At 36.5% G+C, this 18,702-nt stretch overlaps 1 protein-coding gene across 2 annotated transcripts in view; it reads right to left on the bottom strand.

Annotated features, from left to right (window-relative positions):
- Positions 1–18,702, bottom strand: part of NT5DC1 (5'-nucleotidase domain containing 1) — a 155,577-nt gene that overhangs the window by 38,952 nt on the left and 97,923 nt on the right. For both annotated transcript variants that reach the window (XM_074896185.1, XM_074896183.1), the window contains 2 exons: positions 12,916–13,090; positions 8,252–8,349 (listed from right to left, as the gene is read on the bottom strand). In XM_074896185.1, coding sequence (XP_074752286.1) covers positions 8,252–8,349; positions 12,916–13,090 — 273 coding nt within the window. The remainder of the gene's footprint in view (positions 1–8,251; positions 8,350–12,915; positions 13,091–18,702) is intronic.

Genomic DNA, 18,702 nt, shown 5'->3' with positions numbered 1-18,702 from the left:
TTATCCTGTGTCCTGGTAGCTCCTCTGGCTAATATGGTTAAGGCATTGGCCAAAGGAGCTCAAGAAGCTGCAACCCAACCCATTTTCCAACAGCTGGCTTGGCTGATAACCAGGTACCCCCCATGACAGTTCGGAGATGACATCAGCTGAAATCCCAGCGCTTGGCCCATGCTCCAGGTTTACAGTGAATTGCTGTGGTTAAGCCAGTGTCCTCCTAGTAGAAACAGAAACCAAACTTGGTCACTCAACCTCTAGCTTCTGATGTGCTGTAAAGTGCTTGAGTGAGACCAGTCATCGTCGAGAGTATGTTTAAACAATGAAATGAAAATCTGGCCTCCCAACACTTCTGAAGCAAAAACCAGTAAAGCCCATTCCAAGAAAAACAGGACAAAACAAAAATGCTCCATTTCTCTCCCTAGGAGAAAGGAATAGCCTCTCTGCTCAGACGGCCTAATAGGATGGATTGTAGGGAAAGCTTGGCTTGCTTGTTCTTTGGCTACCACACAGCCTAACTACTACAGAGTGGCAATTACAGAAATCACAGCAGTTTAATTATGTCACTGTAGGAGCAGATACATGTACCATCAGTGCAAACTGCAGAGTGGCCCCTTTGCATCATTTTACAAACAGATTATAAATGATACACTGCCAATTAGTAATAAAAAAGTACTTAGTTTCAAAACACTTGCTTTCATGAGGCAATGATCATAAATATTGTAGCCAAGGACTCTGAAAACTATCAAAAAAAATGAAGCTTTATGCCAACAGTTTGCTATAATCTGTTAAAAATATATTGTGTCACTCTGTGACTTTACAGTCTACTCTGCTGAAGGATGAGAGTATGCACTGGCTCAAGTTTATTTTGCTTTTTGCATCTGATTTAGATGCTTTCATGTAGACCACCATACTAATATGTAAAAAACAAAATACAGACTGTTACTATCAACTATGTTTATCAAACAGGAAATAAAATTTAACTGATAAAAAAGAGGCCCTTAGCTACAGACACCCACTCTACCTATCCCATGACTTAATTACAAATGTTGATGACACAACAGGAAATGATCACCTTTGTTGTCAAATGATTCCCAAACTGTTGATTCCAAACTGCACACAGGTACTATCTAGCAAACTTTAAAAATATTAACTGGTAAACTTCTTTGATGACAAGGTAACATACGCTGATTTTTTAAATGTTTACCTACAGCACATAAATGATACTGGGAAACCAGAAGCCCCTGAGACAGCTGTTTACACTGCCAGAAAAAAATCTGTTGAGTGGCTGATATCTGTGCAAATGCAGTACATGAAGTGGAATAGTTTTAGACTAAGATTATTTAAACAAAGGATGGGAGATGAAAGAGTCGGCCAAGGAGCCTGACATTGTAGATTTTTGGAAACACCCTCTGAGCTTCTTCCACGGACGATGAGTATCTGTGTGAAAACAAATCCTGCTACATGAGATAAAATTTGTTTGTATGTGTGTCCCACTGTCAGCCCTACTGGCCTACCCTAGGCTATTTTTCAGAAAGCAGAATCAGGCATTGACCATGCTGCTGAAGAGGGTGTCAGCTGAAGAAATCATCTTTATAAGGCACTTCCATAATCCTTATGGGTTTTCATAATAATTAAAAAAATGGTCAAGTTCTATCACTGACTATGAAGATCCTTCAGTATCCATACAAATTAGTTGCTTAAGAAGAAACTCCTCTTTCTCCAGAAATGATGGATTAAATTAAAATCTCTAGCTGTAGGGATTTTCTCTAAGAGTAGGAAATTATTTCTCACTGGTGGCTTGGGTACAGAACCCGATAATTTATCCCTTAAAACAGTGGACCTCCTACTGCCAGCTACATACTGAATCTGTTTCTGGTATTAAAGAGTTAGGTGACTCTTGATCTTAACATTATGATCTCATGAGGTACAAAAAGATATAGTTTAGAAAACTAAAGCACAAAATATGATTATTTATTAGTTATAACCCTCCTTGTTCTTTCCTGAATAGACAGAAAATACATGAAAAACAGTGCCAATACACTATAAAGAATTGCTAAATAAGATTTCCTTGAAAAGTACTACATTTCTTTCAGAGACTATATGGCATTGTGGGATGTTATAACAATATAAAAGCAGTCATTTTAGAAGACATATAGGAAACATTTATGGATTTTATTAATCCTGAATAATGCAGTCCTCAGCCAGTGCCACATTTACATGCCACTGTTACAAGCTCTCAGCAAATACGCATTATTATGTGGCCTCATATTATAGCATATCTACAGACAGGCTGATATGAAGAGGTACCAACTTCAGAAGAAAGGCAGCAAGCACAGCTGCATTAAGTAAAGAAACACTCCCAGTCATTGGAAGAGTAGATTACACAGGTGTCCCTTGCAGATGGTATTGTTACTCTGCTTGTTTTTTCTGAGAAGTGGGAAAAGAGGCTCTTTGTGGTCTCCCCCTAGAATTCTTCCTGAGCCCAGAGAGCCTCTGGGAGGGAAGCACCACATCCCCTGCTGGGCTGAAGGGCAAGCTGAGAGCACCAATTCATGCAGTACATGGGTATATCAGTTTAAATTATCTGTTTGACACATTAGACTTATTTCAGAAGTCTTCTATAATAAGGCAATGACAGAAATCAAAAAGCAAAGACTTGAAATTCAGAAAATCCTATCAGAGTGAAATCCCTCTCCTGTGTGTTTACATGTGCTGCTCTGCTCTTACTCTGCCTCCTCCCACCTGGAACTCCCATCTGCTCTCCCTTCCCATCACCTGGCTCCCTCTCTGATTCATCTTTGTCTCACACACATGCCTCTGCATTTAGGTCAGGTTTTCCTTCCTCCTCCCACTTCCTCTGCTGCTGATGGGGGGAGCAGGGGACATTTGAGTTTCAGTGTTCAGTGATAAGGATGTATCAGGAATCCATGTCAACTGATGGAAGAAGAAGTCCTGTTTAATGCCAGCAATGGCTTGTGGCTGGAGGAGTTCAGTATAGACCACATCTGTGGAAAACATGACAGACTTTGCAGACCAAGGACCACAACCCATATATTTGGGTAAGGATTCACAGGTGCAGCAAAGGACCAGGTTCCTATCAGGATAGTGAGCTCTCTGCCAAATACCAAGACTCTGCATGGAAACACCAACACTTGTGCTGTCATATCTGTGATGAGTTAAATGCTAAATCTAAAACGACTTTAAAATTGAAATTTGAATCTACATTTAAACATGTAGTTCTGATGATCTAAAACAAGACAAGATTGTTAGAGAGGTGATTGGAACAACTGAAATAGCCAAAAAGAGTAGACAATCTTTCTCGAGTTTTAACATCTCACACTCATGTAAAAGAAAAAAAAAAAGTTTTTTTCTTATTGGTGTAGCCTTCACTGTAGAGGTAGCAACTGAGATACCTATTACATAGCAATTATAGCAACTGAGCTGTACTGTAGACTCAATTCAATGCATTTTGGTTGAAAATTTAATCAGAATTTTATAGAGATGGTATTTATGTTCTTCAACTATGTGAACAATGCAAACTACTTAAATGATATATTCCCTTATAATGGTGCAATATAACTGGTTTCAAAATGTCCACATTTTTAATACTCTACAGTTTTACTAAAGTTCTTTAAAATATTTACTAGGTAGTTTTTGCCATTCTTCTGGTGGTAAAGACAAAAGTCTCAAATAAAAAGAATGACCTAAAAGAAGTTATATGGCTTACACATTTAACTTCTAGGAAAATAAAGGCACTCCCTTCCTGATCCCACTCCTCAGGCCTAAAAAGTCTTAGAATATAAATGCATAAAACTAGCTATATAGGATCAGTCCTGATTCTCCACCCAGATCTGTATCCCATCTCTGGCAATAGTCAAGCCCAGATGTCATAGAAGATGGCAGAAGAAAACTTAAATAGCAGACGTGAGATCTTTTCCTTCTGAAGTCGTGCAGCCCCTAATAATCAAAGACAGTCTTCAGTCTAGAACTATGTAATTTTATATCCTGTCCCCTTATTATCTTTTCTAATGAGTCCTTTCAGTTTATAGCATTTTCCTGTATTTTTGAAGTCTAGAGAAGAATGACTGAAGGAGGAAAGAATGGTTGAAGGAGCTTCTGCAGTGAGTTGTTAAAATGGCAGTTACCAGAGAACTGTAAAAAATTGGAGGACTGAAAAAGTTTTCTGAGTTCAGGGCTAAATCACATAGCAGAGACACCATGAGCTGGGCAGAAATTCAAGTGCAGGAATAAGGAAGACGGCCTGGAAGTTTAATTGAAAGTGGGCTTTGAAAAATTTGAGGCGCTCTGCAGAAGGAGAGTGGAATTGTTTCTCTGGGCATTGGATAAGGGTACATGATCTCACAGAAATATGGCATCCACTGGCATTCCATATATAGATTGAGTTTGGCTTATACATAATGTGTGCACACATATATATATATATACACACACATACATTTTCAAATATGCACTGTACATTCAGACACTGCACAATCAGCAACACATATTCAGTTTATCAAAAAAACACCAGATCAAAAAAGACAGTAACTGTTCCTGAGCTGGAAATAAAAGATATAAAAATCTTATTTAGGACCAAGTGAGTATTCCCTGTGTGTACAGACTTACAGAATGCTTTCAGGGAATTTAGGGTTATCTTTAGCATTTCTATTTTAATTTTTCATTCTAAAAATATATATTTGACAATGATCAGAACTGGCAGTCAGGATAGTATTTTATTAACAAGTGATGTGATAAAGGGAAAGCGTCAAATGTTGGTGTACTACAGATTATCGGATGAGTCACAACTGTATCTGCTATTTGTATTCTTTCAAATCCTTCATGGAATGAAGATGGATGTAGCTGTTGAAAGCAAAGAAAATCCTACATTCCTAATACAGGATTTACACAAACATTTTTGACCTGATCCTTAGATCCAATAGCTGAAGATATTATTAGTACTTTCAAGAACCATATAAAGAATTTCCATGTATGAAAGAAAATGTAAGCTTCTGAATAACAAATAAATTATGGTGCATTCATATTACAGTGTGTTGGGGTTTTTTTGTATAGCACTGTTCTGATAAACGATGTGCTTTGCTACATAACATACCCCTAATTATAAAAACTGTTTTGCCAGGTAAAAATAAGTGTAGCTGTTCTAATATCTGTAAAGATACATATAAACTCTTCTCCCATTTAACAGAATGGTACTTCGAAAGACAATTGTGCAAATTAAGTAATTAATTATTGTGCTTTTCCATGCACCGGTTCAGTCAACAGCAGTCACATGAATCTTTCAAGATTTCAAACAGTGTTTTGGTTCCCTTAAATGATGCATATCTTGAAGCTCAAATGAAGTACTGATGCATTTTTAATTGTGCAATTAAAATAATTTTTCATGGTTTCTAAATGGATTAGTTCTAAAATTACTTGTCTAGTGAAAAACCATTTCTGCAGAGCAGTTATCTGATATCACGTTTCTAGACAATGCCTTCTTTGTCATCTTGTCCTGTTTCTTGTCCTCCTTCAAATGTTTACTGAACACAGTCGCCTTTTTGAAATTATTCACTGAAAAGAATTTATCCTTCTCTTTAGTAAACTTTAAAACCTTTCCCTTAGTAAATCTGCAGCAAAAATCCCGTTATATATATAAATAAAATTTAGCTCCAGTACACAATGCCACACTTGGAGTGTTTGAAATTAAGAACACTTTCCATACTTTGTGCCTTAAGTCCATTTATAACATAATTCCCTTGAAATAAAAGGGAACACATTATTCTTAGGAATTTAATGTAATTCAGACTCACTGATGGATGGAAGAACATGGCTGAAATGCAGCCCTGGAGAACTGGATAGGACTGATAAGCAGTTACTTCAGTTCATTTTCCGCAACAGATTTCTTCATGGAACAAGCTTTGTTTCACTTACCAGGAGCTTTTTTCCCTAAATTACACTACCAAAAGTTTACTCGTTGTGCTTTAAGAAAATATTTACTATGATATCCACCTCTAGTTTTTTCCCTATCTCAAAGCAAAAATAAGGACATTTTGTCTCCCTGATATATTATGTCCAGTGCTCTCAGAGAAGAGAGGGTCTGAAGCACAGTGGCTAAATTCTTCTGCCTAAAATCTATAGTGGCAAAAGGAAGATAGAAACTGGAAAAAAATTTTGAATTTTCAGTGGTTCTGATATGAAGGAAAGCCTTAAAAAAATTCTGGAAACTGCAAAACTGCTGCCTCCCCCAACGTATTAGAAGCTCTGCTGTATGCTGTATCAGAAATTAACTGTGTTCCTTGTTATCTAGTGACTGGGTAAAACTATCAGTGCCTACCCTGAAGTTATACAGTGGTTGTGAGGAACACAGAGGGAGGGCAGTAAAAGATACCTTATAAAAATATTATTTCAGACATTTTCTCATATAATTCCTCCTATTTTGATGGTTTAAAGTTCATGTACTCTTAAACAAGCTCTTCACTACTTCAAAACATGTCTCTAAAAACCTGTCCTATATGTATAATTCTTTGCTTTTAATGTTCTGGTTGGTGTTTCAGAAGAAACCAGTTACTGTCAATTGAATACAAATATATATTTAAAAAAAAATGCACTCACAGGTTAGTAGTTTCAGCAAATTGTTTATCTGATGCTTGGTTTACTTATGTTTGTGTCCTTATCTAGTTAGATAGTGAGGTCTCCATAACAGAAATTACATTTTATTCTCCATTAATCAGGTATTCATGTAATGAGTGAGCAACCCTCGCTTGAGCCTCTTTGCAATGTCAAAATACAAAGTGAATGAAAACCAGTAAGTCAGTAAGAGGACTCCAGGGAATGCTGTTCCTGTCTGGATGCATAAGAAAGAAATAGCTTCATGAAAATTGGTACCTACAATCTAATAATGTGATTAAGATAATACTACACAGCATTTCTCAATGGTAATAGTAATTTCAAGGCTTCTCCCTGTGTTCTGCCTTTGTTTGCACAAAAACCCCTTGTCAAAATATCTTGGAGCTTTTTGGCCGTCTATTAAATTTACTGAAAATGGCCAACAGGTTCAAAAGTTGCTGGCTGGATTACTGACAGAGGGACACAGCAGGATTTCCTTAGGAAGTCAAGCTAATCAGATTGTTTAAAAAAATATCCAAAGTGAATTACATTTTATTTTCAATTTGCATTGTATGAAACTAAATAAAATGCTTGCAGAACTGAGCCTTTTTCACCCTTCATGTTTTTGCTTCCCCCTCCCCTCATATAAATAGCTTGAATTTCCCTTCTCAGATTATTTTTTCTCAAATCGTCAACTTGGCAGTTTCCTATTTGAACTAATCCTTTAAAAATCACGTTTAAGATACTTCTTACCTATTGTCCTATATAAATATGTGAAACATTAAAATGCAGTTTCAATATATATTTCTGCTACTCATTTTAGTTTTACTGTAAAAGTTCCACAGGCAAAATTTCTTTTGGGCTGGAACAGCTGACTTTCCTGTCATAAAATGCTAAAATACAGTTCAATATATGCTGATTTATGCTACTTTGGATGTAAGATTAATTTTAAGGTAACACTTAATCATAAAGGTATTTAGCAAAATATGGAAAAAATAACTGTCTTCAGCCATGTTACTATTGTTATTTGTAGTTCAGTGAGCACTGTTCTTATAAACCTCTTTTGTTACAACCTTAATTACCTAATGGACAACATGGCCAAACATTTCAGATTGTTTTAATTAAATTGAGTACAGGGGCACTTCCTTTCACCTACTCTGTCATTATTTAGCCAAAGTACACACTTTTAATAGTCAGATTTCCATCATAAATCATTTCTTTCAGCCTTACAATTTTATTTGTACCATTCTTCGAATCTCCTTTAAATTCCTGAAATATTTCTACTATGTTTTTTTTCCCAGAACTAAATTTAATTTTCTGTGTATGACCTTGTCAGCACAATAAAGAAAAGGATTCTTGCTTTTTCATTAAGAATGCAATATTTGAGCCTCAATGTAATTTTTAATTACTGTCACAGCTCTGCCTTTTCATTGTCCTCAGCACTGCAATTCTTAATTTCTCAGTGCTCCTCAGTCTGAAGACAGTTTTTTACTAGTATCTCTGGAAGAGTCTTGTGTAGAGCCCATTTTTCCCCTCAGTGCTAGATTTTTACAAAATATGTTGTCCACTCCTCTTAATTTTATTTCTATCTTTTTTTTTTTTTTTTTTATAGAGATAATCAGATGAGAAGGGAGTCATGACTCCAACTTACCAAGAGTTCGGAAAGGTCTTTGGTTTGGGGTATGGAAGAAGAAACCAGGTTTCAAAGCATTTGTGATCACAATATCAAAATACTCTTCAAAATCATTCCTAGAAAATAAAGGATATTGAATTAGTTAACCTAATGTATTAGTTAAGATGCCACTTTACTCTTTAGGACTCTTTAGGCCTTAAGAAAATAGTAAAACACTTCTTTAAGGCACCGCCTTCTGTCACTTTTTTTTTCCCAACGCTTGTTCAGTGTCACTACTGTCCTTTTCTGAGGTTGTCAAAAGTGAGAAGACAGCTGGCTGAGAACCCACAGTGCTGTACCTTCGGGATCACTCATTATTTGTAAAAAGATGTTCCTTGGCCAAGGGAGTTTTTACATCTCAGGAGAACATGTAACAGATTACATATTTTTATCTCAGGTGACAACATATGCATAGAGAAGTATAGAAAAGTACAAATGAGGGACTTTCTTTATAAAGGAGAATATATGAAGTCAAGTGATGGGGTAGGAAGTAACTGAAGACTGAAAACACTTAAACACAGGTGCTGTTGGTATCCATACTGTATGAATGCACAAGCCTACTGGGTGTCTAAGATGCCACCAGTAGTCACCAGAGATCTAATTAACACAGCCAATGAAGTCTAAAGGGTGGTTTCGCATAGCTGAAATGCCATTTTATTAGCTGAACTCTTTCTTCAGACTCCACTGTCTGCTCTCACTAAATCCCCGCTGGTTACAGACAGGTTAGACATATGGCTCACAAATAAACACCTATCAAGTTTGAGTCTCAATCTGCCAGCTGAATACGACCACTAAATTAAGATTTTTCAAAGATCATCAGGTCCATAAGAGTACAGATTGATATCTGAACTGCAGAAATCCCATCAATTTAAATGTGATTGAACATTTCAGCATGGTATGTATGTGGGAATTATCTATATTTAGGTATTTTTTAGAGACTTGTATACAAGTCAGTAACATTAACAAAGCCAATAGGAAAAACAGGCAACCTTGGGGAACATTCATGCCACCTATCCTACTGTGAGATGGGCTATTTCTGGAAGTGGCAGTTATTCCTGCTCAAGCAAGGGTCTTCTTTATTTTGAGGAATCTAACTTCACTTATTATGCCATCAAACTGAGAACCATAGCAAGAAATAATAACGATAATGCCTACTTACAAGTTTTGAAGTTAGAACAATATAAAATTAGACAAACGTTGCTTAAAGAGTGGGGTTTTTAATTGGGAAATGTAAACACTCCCTATCTGTGATACATTTTATTTTATTAGAAATGTTTCACTGCTTGGGTGACTTTATTGCGTGTAACATCCAAAAAATGATGGAGTCTTTTGCATAGAATAAAGAAGTCACAGATGGCAAATCCAGGAGGCGTACAGGCACTAAAGTACTATCAACAGTAGAGGAAGTTTACTGGAAGTAAACTAGCTAAATGTGTCATTTTTAAATAATCTACAATCTCCCATAAGACTGAGATATCTTAACTAAAAAACTGAATTCTCTCCCTATGAGCTCATCCTCAAGCTTTTATTTTGTGCTCTAAATTACATTCCAGCCTTAAAGTAGAATATCTTTAAATTTCCTTCCTCTAATGAAATTTTAGCTTTCTTTATTCTTCTTCACTTGTGACCATATGTAAACCTTTACCTTTTTAAAAGAACCAGTATCAAATATGACAATGGTGTGTTTTTAAAATTAGCTTCTTTGTGGAAGATTCCAGAAGTTCATCAAACAGGCATGGAGGCATGGCTCTTCTGTCCTTAGGTGAAAAATATTGATAGAGGTAAACCTTTCAAATTAGCATATGGTGCAAATAATGCTTCCACAGGTAAGTTAAGCTTGAACTTTCAAAATAAAGCCAACATTTCAGGAGCACAACAAAGAGTTGTGGGAAGAGTGGCAAGTGCTTTGTGTAAAAATTTGAATCAGAATGAATAGTTTTCACAAGATTCATCTAACTTTTTACTGATTTGTTGAATAAAAACCCGTGTTTTATGTGAAGAGAGGTGTTATCTATGGCCTTTTTTGACCAATAGTAAATCTCATATACAAAGCTACTGATTTTACGAGAGCCTGTATCTTGTGTTACATCACTACATAACACTTCACATGATAAAATCTGTTCCAGTTACTGCTTGTGCTTGGTATAGTGGCCTGTGGTTACTGTAAATGATTAAGACAAAGAGTAGGATGTATCTCACATAACTTTAGCCATCTAAAAATTGCACACTGAATTCACAGCTAGTGATCTACACCACATACAGAGCCAGTGGAGAAACATCCACATTCTCAGAAGGCAATTCATCCCACTTATTTGAGACATAATTCTAGGGTACAGAATGAATTGCCAAGGATGATGCCCAGTGTTTTCTCTCCACGAACTGCAGAGGGAATCAAAACGACCAGCTTCAAAAAATTCCAAGGCTTTAGATGGGTAACACTCATGAAAAGGTGGAATGACATTCAGCTTCAGTGACTATGTGATGGTTGACTCGTCTTCAGGTGTGCTCCTGCCAACACTTAATTTAAATTAACACAAAATTTTGTTAAAACACAATTTAAAACATTAACATCAGTTAACTCAATGTGAACTCTCATGGTACATAAGCCTGAAAAGTCACACCATGATGTTGCTACTTATTTGAATGAACGGGCACTTCCTTCTGTAGGTTTACATGCCTTATACACTGATCCCAGCAATGTGTGTGTGGTCCGGCTGGGAAATGGTTCTCATTTTATTTCAAAATGAGATTTTTTCATAGACTTCCTCTCTCCTTATCAAAATGTCTTTCAGTAAAGGACAACTTGGTCTGATGAACACAACCGGGATAGTTTGCTCTTGAAATAGTAAATGATACACTTAAGCACAAATTTTTCCAGTTCCAGAAAGGAACTTTTTAAATCAAGTGCAAAAAAGTTAACAGTTACAAGGTAAGGATATTAGGAGTAAGAGGCTAGAACTTCACACACAACTCCACTTTTCACCTTTATCCTTAGGGGTTTTTCTGATTTAACAATATATAGAGTTCTGAACTTCTCAGTATCATACTGATTAACTGAAGGACTACATAGATGCAATTCATAAGGGTTGATGTCAAGAATAAAATGCAGTTAGCCTGCTCAAATTGAAGTTAGGGGCAGAGATAATGGGTGTGAACCTAGACTATATTCCAGTACTGCAAAAAGCAGCACGGTTGTGTAGACTTATTGTCTGGTATAAGAGGCATGGAAAAAACAAAAGCAATAAAAAGTTTAGAATTATTTTCAGGAAAAAAATACCTCAGTAATGTCTAATGGACAGTGGAGTACTCAGTTCTCCAGAAGATATCTTGGAAGCCATACTGAATGAGTCACTGGGAAATATGATCGTAGTAAACACTGCAGAACATCCTACACTTATGTGGAAAGAGAGAGTGATCCAGTATCCTTCTAGCAGAACATCTCTTGTCTGTCTTTTGAAAGGCTACCAACCCTCTCTGCTACCTTGTTTACTGTCTTCCAGCAGGATCTCTAGAGCTGCCTTAAACATCTGAAACATTATTCACCAGGAAAAAAAAAAGCCCAAATCATTATATGTGGCGAAGAATTTAGTTTTATACTGAATTTTCATTCAGAAAACAACTAAACAGATCTACACAAAAGAGTTAATTCCCAGGCATCTTACTCATAAGGAGAACTGCTTTTTGTGAGGAGGTAGGTTTTCTCCTCAAATGAGCAAGTATAATGTTCACGTAAGGCAGTGAGAGCTGGCACAGCTAATGCTCCATTTAGCATTTAGCTCCTAAGAGTACAAAAGAGAAGTGATACTGGCAGGACAGGTTTTGGAAGGTAGCTGCTTTTCACCTCACCTGTGATTTTCTGTATTTCTGTGTTGCTGTATTCACTCTGTTGTTCCCTTGCATATCCAGATAGCCAGGGTTGGCTCGCATTGAACTACTTTGGTTTTTTTATTCATTTATTAAATAGTCTCATCATGTCACCCACCTAGCTATTTGCATCACTAATTTGTTTCGAGGGGTGTAAGTGATGGTTCTGCTGAATTTCACCGAATTTGACTTGATCAGTCATGTTCTTAACATTACAGCTAAAACCAGCTGTTGTGATCTCAACCAATTGCCAAGCGCAATGAACTACCTGTTTTATCTTTTCTGCTGTGATCTGTAAATGCATATTTCTTATGCACAGCTGTCTCTTGGAAACCACCATAGGGAAGAAGTATTTGTAAGCACGTTTACTGCAAGGAAATGAAATATTACTACTGCTTGCACTCACCACTGGAGAACCACAGAAAGGAAGTGGCTTGAATAAGACAGTCTAGCAAAACCTTACAATAAAATTGGGATTCAGATGATGTATTATTGGCTGTTGGCCTGAAAGGTATTTCCTGTCATCTTCAATCTCATCATGATGCCCAGAAAAGATGCAGGATATAAGTGTGCTGTGGGTCAGATATAGCTCACAGGCTCATAGATGGACTACTTTGCCTTAAGTGCCCTGTAACACTCTACAAGAGAGATGTCCACCAGAAACCTCAGATCCAAATAATTCACAACACATAAATAAACTTAAATTAACTTCCCTATAGCTCAGGCTTATCTCTAGTTGCTGTCTGGCAGATATAATTTGAAATGGACGTTGCACTTACCCAAGAATATGTTCACACAGGAGCCTGCAATAGTCACTGTGAGAACTAGTAATTAATAGCAGAATCTTCCCAGCACTCTTCAGTTGTTTCAGCCACTTTTTTACAGACTCGGGACATCTTTGTAAATATTTGTCTGGATGATTTTTCACTTCTGGGAAATACGTCCCACAGTCTTCTAAAAAATTAAAACATAATTATGTATTAACCAATCCTGCTCACAAACCACTTAATCCACATGACAAATATCCTTTTATGTGCAAACAATACAATTTTAAAAAGGAGAAACAAAGTTTAGAATTCTCCCTTGGTTGTAACTCAATATAAACCAAAAAAACCAAGGATCCAAGAGGATACATTGTGGCAGAAATAAGCCGTATGACTTTTTTATTATGGAATTTTCATAGTTATTTTGTTAGATGTTCTTTTGCTCAGAAGAATAAATAATACATAAATTACAGATTATAGTGTTACACAGCAAATAATTACTTACTGTTACCTTTGCTCAATTTTTGGATACTCAGTTTGATTTTAAAATTAGTTTAATGTTTAGAAAATGGTAAGGACCTGAAAGGTCTGACCATCTGTTCAGTAATTTCTGACACTTTAGGATAGCACTGTCTGATCAGTGACATCCATTTTAATATTTTTGCATTTTTCACAACTAGCACGTTATCTAAAAAAGACTGATAAAACAAACTGGCAAAGGTATGTGGAATACTAGGAACAGATGCAAAAAAAGCCCCAATTCTAACTTCAGCTTCAATAATGCTCTTTTTGCTGAATATAACGGCAACAGAATTTTGCAAATACACTTGGAATCTAAGTTTTTAAAAAGTGTGCAATAACACCAACTTGGCAGTAAAAGTTACCTATTCATTAAAGTCACAATGTTTATCTTGTTATAACCCATAGCTGCTTTATCAAGACATCACATTAACATTAAACTTACCTTTTTTTACCATTCCTATGATCTAAGACTACACAATTCCTCTGTGCTCAAACCCTCTATAACCAAAAATGTCAAGCTCGTTAAAGGTTTAAAAAGAAATATAATAATTGTAGAGGCAGAAATGATACCAAGTATTTGGCTCGTCTGTGTGTGTTACAGTATAATGAACATCATCATAGAAGATTATTTTTCTTCCAGCATTTGTTCTATATGCAACTGTCTGTGGTCAACTTTGCTGAATGATTTAATAAATCCCAGACATTACTTAGCCTTCTGGTATGTGAGTAATGCTATTCTCTAGTTTGAAAAAATAAGACTTAAACCACTTGAACTTTAGCTATTTAATGAAAGAGAACATGTATGTTTGAAACAGTAGTATCAAAGAAAGACTGAAAGATGCTGGGTGCTAAACATAACACTATTTCATGAATTACACATTCAAAAATCTACAGATGGTAGGGAAAAAAAGTCTCCCAAAAGAAGTTTTGAAATGGCTGTTACCACTTCAACTAGACAGGAGGCAAAAATGTCATCTTCTGTACTGTGACTTGACAGATTTCCTCCCAAAAGCTACAGAGTGGACTGCTATATCTGAGGAAAGTCTCTCAAACAAAATCTCCCAACTCACAACCATATCACTATTCCAGTTCTTCACAGTATTTAGGCCAGGCTGATGTAACAGCCTGTACCCGGGGAATATGAGCCTGTTCCTGCAGCCCGCATTATGGGATGCCATGATGTTTGCCTTGAGACCTAGCTGAGACCAATGATTTTTTGATTAAATGAAGCAGATTTATGAATGGTTTCCCGTAGTGCTTTCCCCCCCTCTTTCCTGGGGCATGAATATTGCTTGGGACGAGCGATATAGAAGCTGCATTATTTCTTTTAGTATTATCACTAGTAACTATATTTCATATGCTATGCTATGAAAATTTTTCTTTTTGTTTTGGAAAACACACAACATTACATGAGAATGAAGGGGGACACAAACAAAAGAGTCTTGGCATTAGCTCTCACAGGTTCAAACAACTGAAAGAAAAATGGCAAAGTTAATTTATATATACAGTGATCTATCAGTGATCTATCTATATTTACCCTAAGGTAAAAAGATCTCTTTTATATGAACTTTACTGTTGGACACTCTTTGTTTTTCTTTCCTTATCAAATGCCTCCTACCCTCCATTGACCCTTCTTTGATGTGCAAATAATTTAAAGACTTCAAGTAAATGTAATCAACAGTGTCTTCTTTGTCCACACTCTGTGCAGTATCTGCTATGTGATAAATCTATGATATCTGGCCTTTGAGTTACATCTGCATTGGAAAACGTCAGTAACTCTGGATGCAACACATGAGCTGAACGAGAGCCTTACTCCAGTTTTCTATCCAGACCCTGAAGCCCAACTGTTAATTGCAGACAAGCAATGAATCAGTTCTTGACACCAGGATCTGAAGTTTGCCTCTGGGCTGTTTGCCAGATCAGGCAGAGGTACCTTAGAAGAACCCTCATTAAAGCATACTCTACTGTAATTAGGCAAACATGGCCCAGGAAAGTAGAGTTTATTTTAATTCCTAACATACTATTGCGTCTGGTGAAGACAGTTTGGTTGAATATATACTCATACCTGTAAAGAAGTTTAACCACCATTGAAAACCAAATAAAATAAAAGCTGAAAACCTTGCTCATTATCCCAGGCCAAGAGCCAGTTTTGAGGACAGCAGAGCCATGGGCACCTTGTAGGCAAAAACTGTTGTGGAATTTTTAACTTGCGATGGAGAAATAGCATCATGTCAAGCCTTCACAATCAAATGGAATGATTTGACAGTGAGAAATGAAGCATTTTTTCCAAGGGTATATATTACCACTATGCCATATGCTGTACTTTGTTTTTCTAAAGCAGGAAAACTGTAAAAATAATAAAACTCTATTAAGCAAAGAGTCAGCGAGAAATCAAAAAAGAACCAGAGCCAACAGAGGAAAGGAGAAAGTGAGTTAAGGGTAATAAGAGTGATTTTAAGCAACTGTCATATAGCTCTGTTCTTGAAAAACAAAAAAAAAATTCTTCTAACAAATGCCACTCTTGAGAAATAAGAAATGTCTCTAGCTTGCAGTATGTTCCTCATAATGGTTATGGACCATCCAAGTTCCAAAATACTCTAAAAAATGGAACTATAAGCAAGCTTTACAGAAGCTTTCTTCATTCAGGAATCCACTATCAAAATGGGGGACTTGTGGTCCCCACCAGATCCACAATTGACAGTTTGCTACACTGCCTAGAATAAAAGGTCTGCATTTTTTGGTCTCTGTTTTATGAGTATCACTTAACATACAGCTATACAGACACTGACATGTATTAATGTGCTTCCACAAAACAGTGAAAGCAAAACAGCTTTCACCTCCAATGTCTCTCTTTTTTTTTCGGTTACCTGCATGCATGCCAAAGCCTGCACTAGTAACCTCTGGCTCTTTGGCTGTGTGAACACTTTCTCAAAATACAAAAAAGCATTTAATAAAAAAAAAATGGAAACAAGAGGACTGTGACAATCAGTATAACGATCAACATATTTACCCCCTGTGATTGTATGAGAAAACTTAATTCAAATTACGTGGAACAGGAAAGCAAACATCCCAGCATTTTATGCACAACTTTGTAATTTATTACATGCATGTTGCCATGGAGCAAATGCAGTTTTTCAATTTCTGTTCTGGTTAATAAACAACTTGAAGTTTACCTGAAATCTCTGAAATACAGCTTGGGATAGCAAATTAGCAACTAGCTTCTGCAGGGATTTATAATCACCTTCTAAATACACTTCCAAAAATAATAATAATTGCCTTTGTAGTTCATTAAGTATTCTTTCAAAAAAATATATTTGCTTTTTAAGCAGAAGATGGAAATATAAACAATTAAAATGAGTTGTCTAAAACTGCCACATATCAAAGTCCTGCCAGAGCATCTTATCAGATCTACACGCTGTTGTCTTTTCAAAGCAATATAATTTCCTCTATATATATTATCAGAGGTTCCCTTAGTGTCCAGGTTGTTTTGGTTTTTTTTTTTAGTTATCTCATCTGACATTTTAATTTGATCAAGATGTTCTTTGCATCATCTTGCCTTACAGTTTAACTGCTTGTAGTACAATTGTGATAGCAAGTGTGATGGGAACTACGTGTAGCTGGAAATGCAGAACCCCCAGACCAAACTCAGAAAGAGCCTGTATGATACTTGCCATGACTGGCAGAAGTCCTCCAGCACAGACAATAATCCAGCCTTTAATCCAAAACCACCCTCCTCTACTACAGTCACAAAATACTGCACTTTATAATATACTTCACTGAAGTATGCAGTTTGATGTTCTAATATAATACCTCTATGTGGGGAAAAAATAACTGTGGATTTCTCTTGTGCTCTTTATTACACCACTTCTCCTTGGCAGGGTCAGTTTACACCCCACTGGCTCTGGACTCCTTTGGACTCAATGTCTGTAAACCCTCACTGCCAGGGCATGGCAGTTTTCATCCCTTAACTGTTATTTGGATTATAAAAAAGGCAAATGTTTAAGAGGCATGTTTCTGGCAAGGTTTCAGTCCAGAACTAAAACACAGGAACACAGTGTATTTTTTAGTATTGTCACTGCTTCTAAGGGGCACCTACTTGATTGAATTAAAACCAATTTATCCGCTATTTATACGACTTAGCTAAGCAGAGAGGTATGAGGCTAAAAAAATCCCTAGAATTCAGCCAAGAAAAATAAAATTTCAGCTGCCAATTTGTAGCTTGTATTCAGTGGCTTTAATAACTAACCATGTCTTAAAATGTAAGTAGTATTTGGGAAGGTGACTTTTCTCTCTTTTAAATTCAAGGGCAATTTGATAGCTTAGCTATCAATAGCCATAGCCAGATTCTCTGCAGCTCTGATGCAAGTAAGAATTTATACCATTTCCCTAATTTCTGTCTGAATGCAGGCTTGTAGGTAGCAGTTATTAATTTGATAAACAGAGTAGAGCTGAAGTGTGACTATCAACAATGATGCAGACAGCTATATTCATTGTATATAGCTTTCCACTGCAGTCTTACAGCACTTCCGTCTTTTAGAGTGAACAGAGACACTTTGACCATTGCGGTTGCCGTCTTGTCTAAATAAACATATCCAACAACTAACATGAGTGTTCAACAGAAGCACAAGAAAAATACCTTAATTGTAGAAGATTTTGCAAAAGTATTTACATTTCCACTAATAAGAGCAAGTAGAGGAGAAAGGGGGTTAAAATTACATTAGTCAAGTTGTCTGTCATTTAAGCTGAAGTGTATATTCTAGTAGGAGCAGCAGAAGCAAAATGAGAAACAGAGGAAAGTAAATGTTAAAGCAAGATAAGAAAGCAGAGTGAAGCATGAAGTGGGGATGACTGGGCAAAATATGGTTACATTCTGGAGGCCTGGGTTCAGGCAGATATCAGGAACAGGGAGAAGCAGGAAGAGATAAATCATCCCTCTCCTTTCCTCAGGAGATAAAGATATTTCAAAACAGAATAAAAGGATGAGAGTCTAGGAAGACAGAGGTTAGGAAGAGCCAAATGTCATATGAGAAAAAAGAAGTGTGACGCATATCAAATATTCTACATTTTTATGTTTTCTGCAATTGTTTCAATTCTTTACTGTGCAGTTTCTTAACAGACCAAAGGGTTAAGGATTCTGATCCAGTTCAGGCAGGAAGAATACTAGCTGTTTACAGCTTTTAGTTAACTAAGAGCAGACATGAAAAGAGGATACTGAGTTTGGAGACAAAGAAGATCTTAGTATTATGGTACCAAGTTCTTGTTCTCACCTGAAAAAAAGGA

The sequence above is a fragment of the Athene noctua genome, chromosome 1 (assembly GCF_965140245.1).
Source record: "Athene noctua chromosome 1, bAthNoc1.hap1.1, whole genome shotgun sequence".
In the NCBI taxonomy this organism is placed as follows: domain Eukaryota; kingdom Metazoa; phylum Chordata; class Aves; order Strigiformes; family Strigidae; genus Athene; species Athene noctua.
The sequence above is the reverse complement of the archived record's forward strand: the minus strand, read 5'-3'. Positions and strand labels throughout refer to the sequence as shown.